At 35.6% G+C, this 21,209-nt stretch overlaps 3 protein-coding genes and 1 non-coding gene across 4 annotated transcripts; all 4 read left to right on the forward strand.

Moving 5' to 3' along the window:
- The first annotated feature begins 606 nt into the window (after positions 1 to 606).
- On the forward strand, positions 607 to 5,680 carry LOC140834993 (auxin response factor 2A-like). The gene is given in 15 exon segments (XM_073200257.1): positions 607 to 1,021; positions 1,126 to 1,241; positions 1,536 to 1,631; positions 1,754 to 1,810; positions 1,939 to 2,094; positions 2,188 to 2,272; positions 2,690 to 2,780; positions 2,861 to 3,025; positions 3,128 to 3,247; positions 3,330 to 3,405; positions 3,541 to 3,712; positions 3,815 to 4,767; positions 4,856 to 5,046; positions 5,182 to 5,281; positions 5,283 to 5,680. Coding segments are annotated over 15 exon segments (2,559 nt in total). The 5' UTR covers positions 607 to 921; the 3' UTR covers positions 5,364 to 5,680.
- Positions 5,681 to 7,857: 2,177 nt separating this feature from the next.
- TRNAD-GUC (transfer RNA aspartic acid (anticodon GUC)) lies at positions 7,858 to 7,929 on the forward strand. The gene has a single exon. It is a non-coding gene; the product is annotated as a tRNA-Asp (tRNA).
- Positions 7,930 to 9,575: 1,646 nt separating this feature from the next.
- Positions 9,576 to 13,103, forward strand: LOC140834994 (glutamine synthetase cytosolic isozyme 1). The gene is made up of 12 exons (XM_073200258.1): positions 9,576 to 9,779; positions 10,325 to 10,364; positions 10,561 to 10,664; positions 10,768 to 10,816; positions 11,339 to 11,445; positions 11,542 to 11,629; positions 11,740 to 11,868; positions 11,997 to 12,071; positions 12,147 to 12,200; positions 12,312 to 12,349; positions 12,427 to 12,586; positions 12,676 to 13,103. Exons 1-12 carry the CDS (start codon positions 9,706 to 9,708, stop codon positions 12,826 to 12,828), a joined length of 1,071 nt encoding a protein of 356 aa, XP_073056359.1. The 5' UTR covers positions 9,576 to 9,705; the 3' UTR covers positions 12,829 to 13,103.
- A 2,153-nt stretch (positions 13,104 to 15,256) lies between these two features.
- On the forward strand, positions 15,257 to 21,172 carry LOC140834995 (protein PAM71-homolog, chloroplastic-like). Its single transcript, XM_073200259.1, has 10 exons — positions 15,257 to 15,569; positions 16,443 to 16,602; positions 17,133 to 17,313; positions 18,016 to 18,063; positions 18,829 to 18,925; positions 19,586 to 19,749; positions 19,831 to 19,896; positions 20,439 to 20,489; positions 20,577 to 20,681; positions 20,752 to 21,172. Exons 1-10 carry the CDS (start codon positions 15,419 to 15,421, stop codon positions 20,815 to 20,817), a joined length of 1,089 nt encoding a protein of 362 aa, XP_073056360.1. The 5' UTR covers positions 15,257 to 15,418; the 3' UTR covers positions 20,818 to 21,172.
- The last annotated feature ends 37 nt before the right edge of the window (positions 21,173 to 21,209 follow it).

Here is a 21,209-nt window from a genome sequence, read left to right on the forward strand (position 1 = left end):
CGGTTTGAGACAAACCGTCGCCGATCTAAACAAGATCGGCGACTGTTTTTCAAAAACCGTCGCTATTAGCGACGGTTTTTCGTAATCCGTCGGTAATTTTCCGGCAATCGTTTCCGCCATCTCACCCGTCGACCTTTTCCGGCATACCATTTCCGCCCGGCCGCCGGACGCCGCCACCACTGTCGCCGTCGCGAAGAGGAAGGGCAATTTCGTCTTTTCATCAATAAATTCAAAATTATCCTACACTTAAAAATCTTACCAAACATCAATCATTTTCTTTATCATTTACGTACTAATCATTAGTTTATCCTATCCTTCCAACCAAACGCAGCCCTATATGTTAGGATTATTGATATGTTTAGAGGGATGAATAAACAATTTTAAATATTTTGCGAACAACTAGGGAAGTTGAGCGGAATTAGTAGCTCAAGTTCAATTTTCAATTTTCAATCAAACAAGGTGCTACAGGCTATTCAATTATTTTTGTCATAAAAAGTATTATATTTGATTCCCAAACACGGTCCTAGAGTTTTACCGGGTAAATCCAGTCTCTACCCTCGTGGAAAAATGGAAATTAACTAAAATGCCACACCTCTATGTGACTATGTTATTGAACGACCTTTTTTCCTCTCTCCCCGAACCATTTCTCTCCCCATGCTTCAAGATATACTCAACGCGAGTACCCGAAATTCTCACAAGATTTTTTAGTAGATTATTGCATTCGCGGAATATCCTCAGATTTCTTCTGGCTATCTCAATTTCGCTTACGTAGTAAAGAACGCGCGTGAGGGGTGGGCTTTTGGCCTGATCCGTTGCTTTTTCAAGGTGTTTTACCGGTTTCAGAGTCGATTTTTTCTTGGTTTCTGTTAATTTTTGTGGGCTGTGAGATGAGAGATCTGAGTTGAAAGTAGTGTATTGAGAATGGCTACTTCTGAGGTTCTGATCAAGGGTTTTAATGAGACGTATGATTCTGTTTCCAGACCGGAGAAAGGGAGCTCAGGTTCCAGGGGAGATAATTCAGGTGAAAGTTTGGCGTATTTTGTCCCCTCTTTGATATCTTCATCTGAATTTTTATCTATTTTTTCTGGTGAAATTGAGCAGAAGTTTTATTTTTATTCATCATAGTGGATGCTGAGACAGCGCTGTACACGGAGTTATGGAAAGCATGCGCCGGCCCTTTAGCTCCGGTGCCTCGTGAAAATGAGCTTGTTTTCTATTTTCCTCAGGGTCACATAGAACAGGTGCACCTTTTGTTTTAATTATTTTTTTGATAATTGTAAAGTTCTGCAAGTTCTTGAATTTGATAATAGTTTTGTTCAGTTTTATCATTTTGAGTGAACTGTTGTATTTTAATGCTGTACGTTTAGATTTGTCGACTAGAAATTGGAGCACACTTGTCATCCTGAGAGATTATGGATGTTCTCTCGGGAGAGCATTAAAGATAACTATGGTGGTTGATTTAAATGCGTTTCACAGATGAATGGGAGTTTTGTTTGATTAGATCTTTTATTGGAGTTGTGGGGTTTATTGAATAGGTGGAGGCTTCGACTAAACAAAGTGCAGACCTGCAGATGCCAGTGTATAATCTTCCTCCAAAGATCCTTTGTCGAGTTGTGAATGTGATTTTGAAGGTAAATTTGTTCCCGAAACATAAGTGAATCAACTAAATCGTCAACTGCATTTTGTGAAATCTGTACTGGTTTATCATCTGTAAAGATTTTTATGTTTTATACTTTTGCGTTTCCATGAACAGGCTGAACCAGATACAGACGAAGTGTTTGCTCAGATTATTTTGATACCCGAACCAAATGTGAGCTAAAAATTTTGTGCTATTTATATGAGCTAATACTTTTCCTGTTTATGTACTTTGGGATGGAACCTTTTCACATCGCAGATTTCTTGGTATTTTTTTCTTTCTGATGAGATTTGCTATTGCAGCAAGATGAGAATGCCGTGACGAAGGAAACTTTGCCTCCTCCACCATCGCATTTTCATGTCCATTCTTTTTGTAAGATTCTTACGGCATCAGATACAAGCACCCACGGTGGATTCTCAGTGCTAAGACGACATGCTGATGAATGCCTTCCCCCATTGGTTAGGATGAGTCCAGCCGAAGTCATGAGATATTTTCTGATTAAGATTGTAAGATTTTTGTGTTAGTAATTGTGTGATTATATAATGTGGCAGGACATGACAAAGCAACCTCCCACTCAGGAATTAGTGGCCAAAGATTTACACAGAACTGAGTGGCGATTCAGGCATATTTTTCGCGGTAATGTTCCGACGAATCTCAGTTCATAATTTGAGCATTTTCACTATATTGTGGATTGACTTAAATCATGGTAAACCTTCGGAAACAACATTGGGTTTCCAAGGCAGGAGAAGAGTTTCAACCCGATATATAAATTTTTTAAAAGTTGCTTAGGGAGAGCTAAGAGTCTAGATATCAAAAAATCATTTACCAAGAAAAGTAGTTCTTAGAAACCAAACCCAGTTACTCTATAATGTGATTTTGATTGCCAAAAAAAAAAAAAACAGAGAGAAAAGATAAAAAAAGAAGAAGAACCACATTCGTATGTGATATGGAATTTATGTTTTATTTAGTAGATTCCCTTTATGTATGAACCAACTCTTGATTGCTTTTGAATGGAGAATCGACTTGTGATTTTGTTTGCTTGATTAATTCCAGGTCAACCTAGGAGGCACCTCCTTCAGAGTGGGTGGAGCGTGTTTGTTAGTTCGAAGAGACTTGTTGCTGGGGATGCCTTCATATTTTTGAGGCTAGACACCTGACTTACTCTTATGCCTTTAGCTATAGCTATATTTCTATCTATCTGATTCAAATGCTGCACAATTTCAGGGGGGAGAATGGAGATTTACGTGTTGGAGTTAGGCGTGCCATGAAACAACAGGGTAATGCTCCATCATCTGTCATATCCAGCCACAACATGCATCTTGGTGTTCTGGCAACGGCTTGGCATGCTACTCAAACAAAAACCATGTTCACTGTGTATTACAAGCCCAGGTTCTCACTCGATCTACACACATATATCTCTGTCAGTGGCAAGCATTATTGTTGTTCTTGATTCTGATCATCCCCTCAACACCTGTCACATTTTGGTCTCAGGACTAGCCCGGCTGAGTTTATCGTCCCTTATGATCAATATGTAAACTCTGTTAAGAACAGTTATTCCGTAGGAATGAGATTTAAAATGAGATTTGAAGGTGAAGAAGTACCGGAACAGAGGTAGGCGGTATTTTTGAATGATACGCTAACTTTCTTTTGATTTCGTCAAGAAGTGTTAATCATGTGAATTTTTTTCTTTTAGGTTTACTGGAACTATAGTTGGTATTGAAGACTCTGATTCAAAACGATGGCCAAATTCAAAATGGAGATGTCTAATGGTTTCTGTTTTCGTATCCCGATGAGGATTCTTCTCCTTGTTGTCTTTTTAATTTGTTTGGCTCATAACATCCCTTAGTTGTTATTTGTTTCTCGTTATTCTGTTCTGAAAAATCTTCTTTTAATTTTGCTTAAAGGTGCGGTGGGATGAAACTTCTGCAATTCCTCGACCAGACAGGGTTTCACCTTGGAACATAGAACCTGCCTTACCTCCTCATCCATTGAACCCACTTCCATTCCCCAGATCAAAAAGGCCTCGATCAAGTGCCTTGCCTTCATCCCCAGACTCTTATGTTCTAACTAGGGAAGGTGTGTTTTTCAATATAATCTACCCAAAGTCATTTTAATTGTTGTTTTATGCACATCTAATTGGAGCCCAAATATTGATTCATCACCTATAATGTAATCTAGGTATGCCTAAGATGGCACTCGACCCAACATCTGCCAGTGGGATTCCAAAGGTCTTGCAAGGTCAAGAACTCCCGACCTTGAGAGGCACCTTCTTGGAGAGAAATGATTCAGACATTTTCGAGAAGCGACAGTTATGGACTCCACCATTAGACGATGAGAAAGTTGACGACGTGTCTGCTTCAAGAAGATATGAATCAGAGAACTGCTTATCTTCAGTAAGGACAGAGACATCATTCACAGATCTCTTGTCAGGGTTGGGATCACATATTGATTCATCCCCCAATTTCTGTATGTCTTCTGATGAAGCAAATTTGAAGTGGCAAACACGAGAACAAGAGGCTAAGTTTGGTTTAGTTGGGAACGCATGGTCTATGGTTCCTTCTGACACGCCACTTGATGTGATGGATTCTGGTTCAAAAACTCGTGTTCAAAGTAGTCATACGTCTTATCAGCCACATTCAGAAGTCAGATTCGGTACTTTAAGAGAATTTTCCATGTTGTCTTGCCCTACGAGTGATAATCAGCAAACAAATCGGTCGATGCCTCCACCAACCTCACCTTACATCCAATCCTTGCCACCTTACATCCAATCCTTGCCTGATCAATCACGAAACCTAACGCCAAAGTCCCTATGCAAACAAATGCCCGAGTCACTGAAATCTAAGGAAGGGAATTGCAAGCTCTTTGGTATTCCACTTATTAGCAACAATGAACCGTCGAAGCCGCCGTTGCTGAATATAGGGGTGGAACCTTCAGGCAATACACTGCAAGGCATAAACTCCTATTATTCCTCTACTACTGAATCTGATCAAAGGTGTGATGAGTCCAATGGCTCAAAACCCAACTTTTCAGCTGCTGTTTGTGAATCAGAGAAACAATTTCAAAATTTCCGTCCTGTAGCTAGAGACAGGGAATGCAAAGTCAGTTCTGTGTCAACAAGAAGTTGCACCAAGGTTCTATCTGGGATATTGACATTTTCCCTCTACAGACAATAGTTATTCACCTTTACATATATAAATATTTTAAATGTCTCGTTTTCAGGTTCATAAGCAGGGAATGGCCATTGGAAGGTCTATAGAACTTGCGAAGTTCAAGAATTACGATGAATTGATTGCTGAATTGGATAATCTCTTCGTATTTAATGGTGAACTCAGGGCACTTAGCAAGAATTGGCTTATTGTGTATACAGATGATGAGGATGATATGATGCTTGTTGGAGATGATCCTTGGGAGTAAGATATATATATCCCTCTTTTCTAAACGTTTTCATCCAAAAGTTTCAGATTATCTTCTTGCATTGCTTCCATATTTAGTGCATTTAATATTTTGCTTCGTGCTCATTCGTGTTGGTTCCTTATTGAAACCAGAGAATTTTGTGGTATGGCTCGGAAGATATCAATCCTCACAAAAGAGGAGGTGCTTCGTATGAATCCAAGAAATTTTGGCTCTAAAGGAGAAAAAGCGTCCTAAAATTGCAGAGGGTTTAGATTCAAAAGAAACGAAAAATTTGCGGACTAATTCATCATCAAACATGGCTCCTGCTACTTAGACCTTGTTTGCCCGGCACTCACCTTATTTTAGAAATTTGGCGAATTCAACCTATGCTCATAGAAGTTTTTGCTGTTCTGACCCCATATTCGTGTAAAAAAGCGGATCAGAATGGGATCTAGTGTGCTTTTGATCTTTGTTGATTAAGAGTAGGTCAGTATTGTAATTTGTAATTATTAAAGTTGAAAATGAATTTGTAATTCAAATGGGAGGGTCTCTGTCCATGGTGGATTGTACCAAATTGTATTCGTGTTGGAAGAACAAAATTTCAAATCCTTGTAACTTTTAAGCTTCAGTCCAAGTTTCAGGAATTCAGGATACTGTGGCTGAGCTTGTTTTGGAAACATATTGAATATTATAGAACCTGAATATGCAAGGAGACAAACAGCTGATTCTCTTTACGTATCCCTATGTGTAAACAGGACGGATATTAAAACTTAAAAGAATGTTTCTAATCTAGCAGATTCAAGTATATCTGTTTTCATTATCAAATGTAACCTATTGGTGGCCTATTTAATTCAGAATGGTGATTTTGTTGGTCATCAAAAATCCAAGTTCGGATACATTGTGGAAAGAGAAGTTGTAAGTTGCACTAATGTGTTGGAAACATTGTATAACAATAAACTTTTCATGAAATAATCGCGAAGTTGTGCAATCATATGGATAATTTGTTGTGTGTGCATGGAATAAACTGAAAAGGAAGAACATATGAGATAATAATGAGATTTTTTTCCTATTTTTTTAAGGTTAGAAATAATGAATGATTCATATGATCAAACAACTAAGCCGTACGTCATATCATAAATTGAGAGTGATGGAAAACTAGCCTATGGAGGTGGCAGTCCTAGGAGCAACAACAAGTTTCAATTGTTAATTGGTTGTATTACTATATATAACTTTATTCTATCTAAATGGATATATAACAGTGTTTAGTAATGAATATAGTTGAGCTTTATACTAATGAGTCCATTAATGCTGGACGGTAGGTGGTGCTTAATAATGAATATGATTGAGCTTTATACTCTTGACGAGTCTATTGTTAAGTTGTGTATTTTTACTTCACACACGCATCATCTATGTGGATGGATATGTGTGGTCACCTCTTAACTTTTTACCCCTCACTACAGACTACGGTGGAATAAATTTTATGTAGGTGTTGAAGAAATTTGATGGGATAAGAATGATTAACAAACGAGCTTTCTTAAAACCAAACGAATTCCCAACAAGTGGACTTAACGTTTGCAGGATATTGTTCTTCAAGATCAAAAGGATACAACTAGTTTTATATTTGAAAATCCAGATACACAATTTGATTCACGAATGTTCCATTAATTTGTTGCCCGAAGTTCCTGGAGAAATCTTAAAAATAGATTCCAGTATTCCACCAATTAACCTATGTAAAACCCTCTTGAGAAAACTAATATAGAGCAGTACACAAGCCAAGAAAAGCTCAGTCTATCTATTCATCGATCATGGAATGAGATTGTCTCTGAGTCGGGCTGACACTTCCTCCTCGACTTATATGAAGCGCATCCAAAGCCTTCTGTATCTCAATAGTAATAGCACTGCCCACATTGCCGGATAATAGTTTCTTGTGAGCTTTCTGTAAATGAAACTTCAAAGAACTGCTGCTTAAGCCAGTATATTCTTTCCACAGATGGGGCAAAACCTTCGCTGTTGGTCTTCGTTGTTGCCATTCCATCGAAACTCTGCCATGCAACTTTAGATCTAGGTCTAAAAGAGTCCCTGCGAAGCCATCAATCATTAGGTTGGGCTCTACGATGAACTCTTTTGATCAGTGCATTCCATGCTTCCGGTAGGGTAAAGTTTCTGCATCGGGAAAAAAACCCTTGATGGGCTAAATCTTTTTCTCGAGGGACAACTGAATGTTTCACATGTCTTCCCATGCAATACTTGATATCTTCAGAAATGTCAAGTAATACAAGGGACCCAGTAGGGTTGTTGGAGGTATTTTTTTATTTTTTTATGAAAAATCTAAGCAGTGTTCGTTTTGGTAGATATATAAAATTGGTTTAATTGTTAGGAAAAAATTAAAATGTTCAAATTTTATCTTATAAAAAAGCTAATAAATAGACCGAATATAAAAAGAGAAGAAAAATCGGATTTCTTAAGTAATCAAACCTAAATTCAAAAGAAATCGGTATTGACGATAATTATTTCTGTTTGATCGAAATGTTAATTCATTGCCAGTTTTGATAATAATAATTTTTTTAAACATTACCACTCTCAATTTTTTAAACATTACCTAATAATTATTAGGTTTTTTTATTTAAACTATAAAAATTAATAATGCATCACATTTATCATCGACTTTGCTTTGAATCGTTGGCTTCTTCTCTATTTGTCTTCTATTTTCCATACTCGAATGATGAGATAAAAACGACGGATTTTGATATCACGGAATTGAGTTTCATGCAATTGTTAATAAATTATAGTTTTAAATAAACTAATATATTACGCTTATAAAAAAACAAGTCGTTGTAGTATAGTGGTAAGTATTCCCGCCTGTCACGCGGGTGACCCGGGTTCGATCCCCGGCAACGGCGTTTTCATTTTTTGATGAAAATGGTTGCCAAAATTTGTTATCAACAAAGAGACTTTACTCACAGGGGGTGACTGCAGGCAATATCAGGGGTTAAAGCCAGCTGCTCCTCCACCATGCCACAAATCTTGTCGGAAACTTGATTTTTTTGGGGCCACTTTAATTTGGTCCTGCATTGTTCAGAAGTATTCATAATAGATTATTTAATAAAATATTTAATATTTTTGACTTTTGTGCTTTCTAGAGTTTAATAACAAATTGCTAACAAATTCTTCGTTTTTGAAATCGATACAAAATATTATCTTAACAAAGTATTGCGTACATTTATATGCAATCTTAGTGTATTCGTAAAAATTTATATGAGATCGCTTCACATAGACATATTTATTATCCGATCCGACTTAAAAAAATATTAAGCATTGATATTCAAAGAGTACATGGGATAATCCACACTATTAATTAACCTAGATCAGATAAGATATGAAACGTCGAGATCCACTGATGTGAAATCCACAAGAGGTAATAAAAACTAAGTACGGTTTGATTGGTGGGCGACGACCAATGAAAATCATCTCTCCTAAAACAAATTAAATTTATTAATTTTAATTAACACCTCTTTAATATTCTAGTAAATAAAATTTAAAAATGTGAGTATTGTAAACTGTATATATAGCAAAGTCAAACCCGACAAAATTACCATAAAAAATAATAATCATCGAGGGAGAGAATGTAAAATAAATAAAAATATGTTTGTTCTAAAAGAATAATAGGACAATACTTAATATTTTTTTCGTTTGTTCGAAAAATCAAAGTGTGAAGGAATCCAACGCTGAATCATGGTTCCAAACAAACAATACTTAGGTTGTTTGGAATCTTCAGTTGCCTCAGATTCTGCAGAATCTAATTCCGGATTCCTCTCCATGATTTCCAACCACTCATGACTCATAACAAGAATAATTTTTATTATTTACCTATAATAAATAAATTAATTAAACAGTTAAAAATTAATGAAGAATTTTCCTAAATATACATCATGAGTAGGTCTCATGTGAGACCGTCTCACGGATCACAATCTGTGAGACGGGTCAACTCTACCCATATTCACAATAAAAAGTAATACTCTTAGCATAAAAAGTAATACTTTTCCATGGATTATCCAAATAAAGATCCGTCTCACAAAATACGACCCGTGAGACCGTCTCACACAAGTTTTTGCCATACATCAATATCACATACACATATATAATTTTATTTTCTATCTGAAGTTACGATTAAGGAGTAGCTGTTTCACTTTTTTTTTGGACGTTTTAACAATTTTATGGAATATAATTTTGATATCACCTTCTACTACAATAAAAGAATCAAGCAGAATGAGAATTTGGGTCATCCATGAAAAAATATTATTTTTTATGCTAAGATAATTAATTTTTATTGTGAATATCGTTATGATTGACCCGTATAACAGATAAAGATTCGTGATAGTGTATCACAAGAAACCTAATCTTTCCATAAACGCTCACACTTCTCTTTTTAAATGATTTTTTATATATCAAGTAAAGAAGAAAAAGTAAAAGGAAATAAATACAATTTTACGTAAAATTGCCAGTATTTGAGGTTTGACTAGATCCGAGAAGATTGGAGTAATAAAGAAAATAAAGAAGGAAACAAAAGTAGACGCATACTTTTCCGATATAAGATCACCTCTATCATAAATAACAAAGCTAGTGGTGTAAAAGACCTTATGTGAAAGGTTGTGAAATACATTTGTGAAGAGGAAACTATGTCTCTGCTAAATGATCTCATCAACTTGAACCTCTCCGAGGTCACTGAAAAAGTCATTGCTGAGTATATATGGTCAGTTCCTTCATTTTTTGTTCTTTTTATATTTAATCATGGACCCTTTTTTTCGTATTTTTGCCACTTTTTTCCCTATTCTTGATGCTTGGTTGAGATTTTCGCCATCTTAAGTTTCTGGGGTTTTTTTGGTTGTGCTTTAAATTGATTTTGTATGTGTCTTTGGAGGGATCGTTGATCTAATGCTTCTAATATGTTCAGTGGAGATGCAGTATGTAGGTGTCATAATAAGAGTTTGGATCTTTTTGGATTGTTGGAGATTTATGTTTTTGGGAAGGAAGAAGGCATCTTGGTTTAGTATATCTGTTTTCTGTCAATGGCTGTGTTCTTATAATCGATGATAGCATTTCTTGTGTGTTATGATGCCAAATTGTAAGCTGGTAAATGATTTTCTTATTTTAGTTTTTAACTAATTTATTGCTCCATAAGATTTTTTTGTTTCTTTTGTCCGATCTCTACAAACTGATGGATAATTTTGATCATGGGCATAGTATATTACCATAGAATTCGATTTCCTGACACTAATGATTTAGTATATGATCCAGGATTGGTGGATCTGGCATGGATCTTCGGAGTAAGGCCAGGGTAACTCGTTTTCTCTTAAAATAGATTCACATTAGCACATGCAACTTGGATTCTAGGCTAGTGGTGATTTAATTACGACTTTTAATGGCCAAAGTTTTACATCTTTTTCTTTCAGAAAACCGTGAAATTTGAAAAAAATTTATCTGGCACCTTCCTCAAGATGCCTGTTTGTTTATATGTGTGTGCTATTTGACAGACTCTCTCTGGTCCGGTGTCTGATCCATCCAAGCTTCCTAAGTGGAACTATGACGGTTCTAGCACAGGTCAAGCCCCGGGAGAAGACAGTGAAGTTATTTTATAGTATGCCTTTTTTTTTACCTTTTTTTTATTGCAAATGATTATTATTTTTCTGTATTGTTACTTCCCCATTTATATATTACAAACTTTTGTTTATTTCTTACAGCCCCCAGGCAATTTTCCCTGATCCATTCAGGAGAGGAAACCATATACTTGTAAGTGCTTTCTCTCTATGGATGTGAGTGATTCACCCTTGTAAGCTTTGTAGAGTTTTATGGTCCAGCTCATCAAGATTAACTATGGAAGTTAGAGCTCTTCGAGATCTAGTAGAACTTGGTCAAGTTGCCAGATGCCTGTAACAAAATTCGATTAGCATGCAAGTTTTTTGACTTGAAAACTCGAAGGTTTTTGGAAGAATAAAAACTAGTAAATCGTCATTCATGTCTTCTAGATTATTTATAAGAATTTTTCAAATAAATTAAATATACTCCTAATTAATATGACTAGAGATTGAGTAGCTTGTTATGAGGAGATAGACTCAGTTGGCTATTCAAGTAATTCGTACTCTGCTCATGTTTTCTCCAAACAAAGAAAAAATCAAGTTTTGACTGACCCGCCATCGCATCTAGATTGTTGATTTTTGGTCCCAATACGATGGAGAATTACTCCAATTGGCACCTCATTATTTTACCTTATGGTTTTTAGAAAGGGTATTTTATGGTTTTTGGTTTCCACAGGTCATGTGTGATGCATACACACCCGCTGGCGACCCTATTCCTACAAACAAGAGATACAATGCTGCCAAAGTATTTAGCAATCCTGAGGTTGCGGCTGAGGAACCTTGGTATGACCTGATCCACACTGCATTGCGATGTATCATTTATTTTGTCAAACTCTGGTTATATAGAACAAAATATTTCGTTTTATGGTCAAAATACAGGTATGGGATAGAGCAAGAGTACACTTTGTTACAAAAAGATGTGAAGTGGCCGTATGGATGGCCTGTTGGAGGATTCCCAGGACCTCAGGTAATGGAACGAACGATGTATTAATTGTGAGGGAATTTCAATTTCTAAATATAAATGTATTTACTTGGAATGGATTTGTGTATGACTAACTTGTTCGTGCTTACGTGTAGGGACCATACTATTGTGGAATTGGTGCTGATAAGGCGTTTGGCCGTGATATTGTTGATGCTCATTACAAAGCATGTCTATATGCTGGAATCAACATCAGCGGCATCAATGGTGAAGTAATGCCTGGCCAGGTATACTATAACGGTTTCTTATCAATCACGATCATACTTTGCATTAGAATTGGTACATCAAACTGGACGTTTTTGTGTCTAAATACTTTATGACATGATTAGTTACTGCTTGTCCTAATGTTGCTCAGTGGGAATATCAAGTTGGGCCGGCCGTGGGGATATCTTCAGGTGACCAGCTATGGGTGTCCCGTTACCTTCTTGAGGTACTTAAGCTCGAACCCAATTTAAAACCATTCACTCTTTACGCCATTCTCGACATTTTCTTTGTTTCATGACAGAGGATCACAGAGATAGCTGGAGTCGTGGTTTCTTTCGATCCAAAGCCCATCCCAGTACGTCGTTTTCTTTCCAGTGTCAAGTTTTTGGTTGCTTTTGCGGTATGATTTGCACAAGGCCGTGCAAAAGTTTAAACAATTTTTACCTTTTCGTTGCCGTTTTATCAGGGTGACTGGAATGGAGCCGGAGCTCACACAAATTACAGGTCCAATACAACAGCTTTTAGGTTTATCTTATTACATTTCCGTTGAAATCTAACACTAAACCTTTGAAAAACTTCAGTACCAAGTCCATGAGAGAGGATGGAGGTTATGAAGTCATCAAGAAAGCAATCGACAAGCTTGGCTTGAGGCACAAAGCACACATTGCTGCTTATGGTGAAGGCAATGAACGCCGTCTCACTGGAAAGCATGAAACAGCCGACATAAACACCTTCTTATGGGTAAATCACTACTTCCAATCTGTAGAATCCTACTTCGGTTAGATTGAAGTTCAGTTACCGATGATTCTGTGGGTTCGGTTGTTTTACAGGGTGTGGCGAACCGAGGAGCCTCGATTAGGGTCGGCAGGGACACGGAGAAGGCTGGGAAAGGCTATTTTGAGGACCGGAGGCCTGCTTCAAACATGGATCCTTATGTTGTCACTTCCATGATTGCTGAGACGACTATTCTATGGAAGGCATGAAAAAGATCAGCAGCGAAGATGACTTCACCTATGAATTAATGATGTCTTGTTTCGTTGATGGTTTTCCTGATTGGAATTTGGTGCAACTTCTCAAGCCAAACTTTCTAAATTTTATGTCTGCTGCTTTATAAATAATTCTTTACCTTCAAGAATATGAAAATCAGTTGTCCACTTCGAAAATATTTGGAGTGTCTAAAAATTTCAACTTCTTTGAGACAAATGTATATTTTTTTTAATTGGGTTAGGGGAATGTTATAATTGGTTATTGAAGTCGAGATCCTGTCCCAAACTTGGAATCCCGATATCAGTTGAGTTATAAGTCATTGATAAAACAAGTTTTGAATATTTTTGAATCCTCGGGACCAACCGATTTTAAAACACGCACTTTTTTATAAGAGATAATATGGTGACAAGTTGTTGTGGTCTCTGTTGTTTTTTTTTTTTTTTCTAGTTGAATTGTGTAAGTTGTGTACGTATAAAATTTTGAATTGAAAATATATTAAATCTTGGATTGAATTTTATAAGCTTTTACGGTTAAAATTCAAATTGTGAAATCAATTCGAAATCTCAAGTTTAAATTTTGTAAGCAAACATACTTAAATCTATATTTGAAAAAGATTTAAAATTTTGAATTTATATTTCTAAGTTATAACAACTTAAAATTTAAAAAAAAAAAAAAATTGGAAGTTAAGACGATAATACAATGATAAACTTTCTCAAGATTTTGGTTCAATGAGACAACTAAATTATGAAAACTTGTACTAGTACTTGAAAATTACTGTATTCTCATTCATAGAACGGAAAATGTTGTTTTCTACAAATGTAGTATTTTAATAGTTCATTGCTTGTAAAAGGCATAGTTTGTAGGATACTCTAAAAAAAGATTATCTATGTATGTGTGAGGAAGGACAACCGCCTCATTGAAACAATTTAGAAGCAAAGATGTGTTTCATGACCAAAACGGAACCAGAAAATACCAAAATGGAATAATAGGAAAATTATCATGTAAATGTTGTTGTTTTTCACACAAACCGCCAAAAAAATTTAATATATCATGTTCATTTTGTGGCTTATTAAATCCGATTGTATTCTGCTAAGGAAAGTTCATAGCCAAAAGCTACCACTGTAATAATTTTTTGTGTAAACTCTCTTTTCAATAACATGTGTGTATACATTAATTTCATTTATGTGTGAGATTGTTAGAATTTTGTTAGTTTAATTAATAAAAATTAAGTAAGTAAATGAAGTAAAACCTGAAATGATAGAACCGAAGAAAATATCGAGCTCCAAACGTGCATTAGAAACGCTGGAGCGCCCAAAAAAGGGCGCCCCAGCGCCCCAAGAGCTTCCTAGAAATTTCTAAGAAGCAAGGGGAGCGCCGCTCTAGTGCCCCTAAGTCTTCCTAAAATTTTCTGAGCAGAAAGGTGTGCATTGGGGCGGTTATCTCGACAAACTAGTTCAAAAAAAAATACATGGATATTCAGTTTCGAGTTTTTTAGATACCTATTTATCTTAATTGTATCTTATGATGGGTTTTTAGTGTTTTATGGACCAAAAAACACCCGTATGAATTGAAAAACTCGTCCCTCCAGAATAATAAAATTAAATAGAGATGCTTAGATAATTTAAATCTAATTTCTAGAAGAGATGATCTGTAATACTATTATCAAAAGTTGGAAATCGTTGTATTTTAGGAGATAATTGTCATATCCCGTATACACCAAATGTTGTGCAAATTTGTCTTAATGATAAAAAAATCTCTCTTGCCTCGACTTAAAATTTTCTAACATTACTTTTGAGTATTGTCATCTTCAAATTATAGATATCGTGAATGCTTTATTGAAGTATCAACACCAACACATGACTATATATAAGAATAAATGTGGATAATTAGATACAGATTTAAGACAATAATGGTATGTTTAGTTAGCTTATTGGATTTATGTGGATAAATAATATCTTGATTAATAAAATATTCGAGTATAATATTAAATAATATTTAATAAATAATATTGATTAATTAGACTTGAGATAATATAACAAATTACAATTTTATGGTATTCAATAATTAATATATCTAAATAAAAGAAAGATACTACCGATAATAATTTAGTTTTTCATTAATTGTAACAGCAGATTAATAAATTTTATTATTAAATATTTAGTGTTACGGACTCCACCAAATACCACCTAAAATCAACATTCCTCGGGAACTAGGCAAAGATATTTCTGGAAAACCAAATGATATAATTTATGAACTGAAAATGATATCTTCCCGTTGTTAAATTTGGCTGAATCACGCCGAAAAAGAAATGGCTGAATCATGCTAAAACAAAATATAGAGAAGGAAAGGAAAGACTGAATCGTCGCTTTATTTATTAATATTTTAATATTACAAAACACGAATTATTCAGAAATAAATATATCTGAAATACAAGACACCACACGCACACAAGGCCACTCTATATCTTCTCAACAATTCCAATCCTCTGCTCTTCTTCCATTTGTAACAATTCAGAAAAGATATCAGTACAAGAATTGATGGCATTCAAGATTATTTGACATAAAAAATACTGTCCCAGGAAAAAAAATGCAGCTTTTGGCGTTTCAGGTACCCCGGGTTTTTGTAGCATCAAGAAATGTGAGCAAGAACGAGCTCAGTCCTAAATTTGCTTACATTAATTCACCACCCTTCCCGCCTTCATTGATCGCCAAAAAATTTGCTCAATCTTCATCTTCATGTGAGTTCTTTCAACTATTTTAAGTCTGACTGTTCTTATTCAGCTTAAAGATTGAATCTTTTATTTGTTCTTTATCTATCCTGCTTAGGTAATGAGTGGACCGATCTTTATGAATTCTTGTGTGCTTTTCCTCATATTTATTGAAATTGGGCTGCTAAAATTTAAAATTGCAGTAGGGATGGTGGTGTCGAGGTACATTGCAGATGGAACGTGCTTATAGAAAGTGAATTAATCTTGACGAGGGAAAGCCGTCGTTGTATTCATTCTTTCTCGCATTGTAAAATGCACGTAATATAATTTAAATAGATTTTCTCTTGATATTCTGGTGTTTAGCTGATTTGGTAACTTTTTGCGGTAGATTGGATGTCTGACCTTGATTGTGGCAATCCATATTATGATTTAGTTTCCACCATGGATATCAACAAGTATGGTCCAAGTACTCTCAAATCCTGCTCTGTTTTCCCTTCACAAAATTATCTAACTCTAAACGTGTTTCTTTTGACATTTCAGTTCATGTTTTTAAGTCCTTGGTACTGATGCCTGTGATAAATTCTCTTCAAGAACGCTGAATAGATTTCTGCTTTAACATTGTACTGAAAACACCAGTTCCTAAGGATTATTAAGCCTCAAGAATCATGTGCTCACGAGTATTTTATTTAGTGTTTTTAGTTTTTGTGGATGATTCTCTAGATCCAATAATTATATTTCAAGGTCGTGACTTGGTGTGTTCATGTTTATCAGACACTTTCTTCAGACATTAGTATCACTAATACTTTCTGAATGATTTAAACTTTTGGTCAAGATGGGCAAGTAGCCTTTTTGTCAATGAGAGTGTCACATTTCAATCTGGCGGTGATGGCAACCTTTTCACAGTATGTTATAGGGAGGCACCGCAGTTATGTGTGGGGAGCAGAACAATCAAGGCTAATTCATTAAATGTCGGAACTGGATCTGGAGGCTATGAAGAAAATCAAGAACACCGCAAAGAAAGTTTCTCCAGTGGCGGAGCTCACATTAATCCTTCATCTAAAATGTTTGTGATCTTTGGGTGTTTTTTCTTTAATAATATTCAGTTAGCGCTGAGATTATTTGTAGGAAAAAGTCTTGCGAAATTGATGGCATGGTCGAATAAAATCTTGAAAGACTCATTCTTCTGAAAAATAGTCTCTTCGCCAATTATACTAGATGTGTTATGGATTGCTGGGGAGTGAAGTATCTGGCTTTTTCCTTGTTTTTACTCATTCTCATATACAAGCTCATTTTGTATTAATAATAATAATCACTCATTGATGCAAAATCGGACATTCTTATGACATTACCCACTTTAACTACTTCATAAGCTGAATCAAAAATGAAAGTTAACAATCCAGAGAGTAATTATTTTTAATTGAGATTCATGTATAAAAAATAAATATACATATCTTAGTGTCAGTAAAACCCTGTTTCTTATGTCAATTTTTTTCTTCTTACAAATCGGCACGTGCACGTGTATTTGTTAAGGATGATCCAACAGTAATTCTGTCCTTGTCTTGTCTAATATAATTAACTTTTCATGAATGGCAGTGAGGCATCTCCTGATCGAATCCCTTATCCTATCTCAATTGCTCTTGTTCTTTTTGTGTGCGGTTTGGTATTTTTACTGATTGCCTTTGGGAGAGGGCCTTCATCAATATTGCCAGCAATCGCAAAATCAGGATTCACTGCTGCATTTTCTTTGATATTTGTTTCTGAGATAGGAGACAAGGTAAAACACAGCGAAATTTGAAGTAAGTTTCATATGTACATATTACTGAACGTATGCTAGCATAGAACAGAAATAAGTAGAAAGTTCATTAACTAAAAGCAAAATTAGCCCATATTCAGCTGCTTTTAATTTTCTTTTTCGTTTAGGCAAACTATCAGGTACATTAGCTTCAATAAAATACAAAATGCATTCTCTTCATGCTTGTGGTGAATTATGGCGTAGAAAAAATAGTACCTAATGTTCATGGATATAGAACGCGACACACAAAATTTATAATATGTTTGTATAGGGAAATTCATGCGGTGTCTGTGATATCGTCTCTATACTGTGTCAGCTTCGATTGTTTCATTATTACAAACTTGTGCTTCTGAGTCATTTGAAATATTATGTATTTCTAAGAAGCATAAGCAGAGGTGAGGGGAGACACCGTGTCCTTCACCCGAGATGAAAATTCTTCAAATTTTAGTGGAACTTTTCTAAAATCAAAAGTTTTGGTCTCTAAGATTTAGTAAATTTATCCCCCTCATTAAAATTCCGACTCCACCTTGAATTTAAGGTTTCTGATAAATTTGGAGATTAGTCAAGTGTTTTAGGTTAAAGTATACAGTTATTTCTTATATCTTCTTTTGTTATGTTAATTCAAGTATTCAACTACTTCTGACAGATATCGCTCCACTCAAAATTTAACATTTGATTTTGCAGACTTTTTTTATTGCTGCACTCTTGGCCATGCAGTATGAGAAAATTCTGGTGTGAAGTCCTCTTGATCTCTTTTGCCCTGTGCTTACCCTTTTTTGTTTGTCTCAATCTTCATTATGCATCTGCAAGTATGAATTATGCACTTTTACTCAATTCCCATATGCATGAGCTAGTCTTGAATCTGAATTATGGTTTGTTTTTGCTTGCATATAATGGAAGTGTTTTGTGCTGCTAGCATGTACCTTGAAAATTGATGGTGTAAAAATAAGTTTCAGAAGTTGGCTCAGAAATCTTGAACTTAGCTTCATCTCTCAATAAAGAGGAGACAACTCAGTTCAATCATTTGCTTTGATGGGGTCAAAGACTAGAAAGGGATCACACATATTTGTGAATAAGCTGATGTATTAGTGTCTCCAAACATATAGAAGTAACCAGTCAATGCAGGAAGATAATTGCTTGAATGCATGATCGTACTGCTCAATGCAAAAGCTGTTGAAAGCAAAAAAGAAATGAAAAAGAAAATCAAGTGTCCCATATTTTGAATGTCATCTTCCCTCCTCAATTTCTGTGCCGCTGAGTATAATTTAATGAGTTATTTGTGGTTCTGTGATATTGAAAACTGTAGTTTTGATAATTAAGTTCACCTCACCCATATGGAGCACTTAAACAGGGTTAATCTTTATGTGAATTGGCTCATGGAGTAGTAGCGTTCTAAATCCACAGAACTTCATGCATGTACATTATTTTCTTTGAATCATTAGTTTTTATGATAGAATTTGACAGAGAATTGTTCTTACTTCTATTAACTGTGGACAGGTCCTCTTGGGATCAATGGGTGCTCTATCACTTATGACTATCCTATCTGTCATAATTGGTCGGATATTTCACTCGGTGCCCGCTCAATTTCAAACAAGTAAGCAGTAGCTCTTACACATACACTCCCTCCCCCAACACACATATCAAAGGATATATGTGGAGGAGGATTGTGCCTAACCTCTGGCAAAATTAAAGGTATCAGTGTGTAAAATGTTGCCAGCATAAATATAGCGTGATTGAGGGATTTATGAAGGAGCAACCAAGCAAGTAAAACGTGGAAAGCCTGAATTTTCTTATCGATGGAAAAGATTTAAAAACTTGTGAATGCACAAATTTGTTGATGGTGTAAGCTCAATAAAAAGGACTCTAGTTATCAAAGATAATATTAGTTTTAAGAAATTCTTGGGGATATTTAATTTTCTTAATGTCCGTGGTGCAGTTCGGCGTCAAACTCCAATTTTTTGTTCATTCCTCTCATTTGCAATCTGAACTACAGCATGTTCTCTGCCAAACTTGTCCGGTGTCTTTTCCATTTGTTTTCTCATCTTTGCAACTCAATCGTTCCATTTGCTGGTGTAAATTTCTTGCTCCTACAAATGAAAATTGAAATGTGACAATTGCTAGATATTTAACTAAATTTGCATCAATTATAACTTGAAACTGAGCTAGATCACTCACCGACATGAAAATCTCTTTTGTCTACCATCCTATACTTCTTGCAGAAATGGCTACTGATAATTAGTTATTACATGAACAGCCTTGCCAATTGGAGAATATGCTGCAGTAGCCCTACTGATGTTCTTTGGTCTTAAATCAATTAAACATGCATGGGACCTTCCATCCACAGTAGCCAAAACTGGTGATCAAGGCAACAAAGAATCTGATGAATTTGCCGAAGCTGAAGAACTTGTTAAGGAAAAGGTGATTCTCCTGAATTGGAACAATTTTTTTGCTTCTATTTGAGTTTCCGTGAACATCTTCTACCTTTCGACATGTATGCAGGCGTCGAATCGTCTTTCAAATCCGCTTGAGGTTCTGTGGAAGTCTTTTAGCCTTATATTCTTTGCTGTAAGCACTTCTTTTTACCAATCAAATATTTACCGTGACAGTGAATATATAGTTATTTTTCCCAAAGGATATCAACTTTCTTAAAAGTTGAAATCAATGTAAACCATTCAAATGTTTGAGATGGTTCATTTTTAATTCATTATTTTCCGACTCTGGTTATGCGTGTATTGGTGCCAAAACAACTCTACCTCCGTTCATTGAAGGAATTTGCAAGACTGAAATTTCAATTTTATCAAAACAATGCTAAATTTGAAAAAGAAAAACAGAGAAAGAAAGGTTAATTTCAAGTCTTTGCACGCCTTAGTTGCAAACTTCTTCGTATATGCTATTTGTGTCTTATCTAAGTTCCTCACAGGCGCCTCTAAAATGTGCTAAAACCTTCTTATATGTTCCCACTTTGAATTCATGTTTAGTTGCTTTTACTGCAATATTAATCTAATACGCTGCTTTAAAGTTCTTACTCTGTCACCTTTAAATATATTTTCTCCTATTGACAAAAGTAAATGGAAATTTTGACTGATTGCATTGCGTCTTGCTTGTAGGAATGGGGAGACCGTTCGATGTTAGCTACAATAGCCCTCGGTGCAGCTCAGGTATAAGCTTCTTAAACTATCAGTTGAAGTTTTACTATGTTGTGCTCCCCAAAACTCATTATACCAATAATATTTTCTCAAATGTAGTCTCCATGGGGCGTGGCAAGTGGAGCCATTGCAGGACACTTGCTGGCAACTTTAGTTGCAATAGTTGGAGGGGCGTTCCTATCCCGCTACATTTCTGAAAAATTGGTAAAAAAAAAATCGTCTTAAAAAATTGGTGATATTTTTTACATGCTATTAACCATTGTGACTGGATCAGGTTGGATTCATTGGCGGGGCTTTGTTTTTAGTTTTTGCCTTTGCCACATTACTTGGAGTCTTTTGAATCTGAGCCGTTGCAATACCTAGAGTAAAAGAGATCGGTGAAGGGGACGATTTCTTGGTATCAGCTACACCGTTAGCGTTGAGATCCGGATAGTTTTGATTTAATTGTGTAGCAGAAACACTAGCTTCCGTAGCAAGGCTCGTTTGTTGCAGGACTAACGTGCAAACAGGGACGTTTACGGTTATAGAGTTGAGATTCTTGAATTTAATGGAGTTTTTTGAACCTGAAAATTTACCTGCATGTAATCTGAAAAGGACTGGTTTCTTCGCAACATTGACGTGTTGTGGTGTACCATTTTACAATGTTCCCTGAAGTTCGATTAATTGAATGATGATACCCTTTAATTTTTGATGAATTTTCTATTTATGCAATCGCTCTCTTTTTGAACTGTA

This window comes from Primulina eburnea, chromosome 6 (genome assembly GCF_022965805.1).
Source record: "Primulina eburnea isolate SZY01 chromosome 6, ASM2296580v1, whole genome shotgun sequence".
NCBI classification, from domain to species: domain Eukaryota; kingdom Viridiplantae; phylum Streptophyta; class Magnoliopsida; order Lamiales; family Gesneriaceae; genus Primulina; species Primulina eburnea.

Excerpts from the sequence above, each read along its gene's own strand:
- LOC140834995 (XM_073200259.1), top strand. The coding sequence starts at position 15,419 with ATGCAGCTTTTGGCGTTTCAGGTACCCCGGGTTTTTGTAGCATCAAGA. Across the intron at positions 20,490-20,576 it reads TAGCCCTCGGTGCAGCTCAG|TCTCCATGGGGCGTGGCAAG; the intron begins GTATAAGCTTCT and ends TCTCAAATGTAG. Across the intron at positions 20,682-20,751 it reads GCTACATTTCTGAAAAATTG|GTTGGATTCATTGGCGGGGC; the intron begins GTAAAAAAAAAA and ends TGACTGGATCAG.
- LOC140834994 (XM_073200258.1), top strand. The coding sequence starts at position 9,706 with ATGTCTCTGCTAAATGATCTCATCAACTTGAACCTCTCCGAGGTCACT. Across the intron at positions 10,365-10,560 it reads ATCTTCGGAGTAAGGCCAGG|ACTCTCTCTGGTCCGGTGTC; the intron begins GTAACTCGTTTT and ends GCTATTTGACAG. Across the intron at positions 12,350-12,426 it reads GGAGCTCACACAAATTACAG|TACCAAGTCCATGAGAGAGG; the intron begins GTCCAATACAAC and ends GAAAAACTTCAG.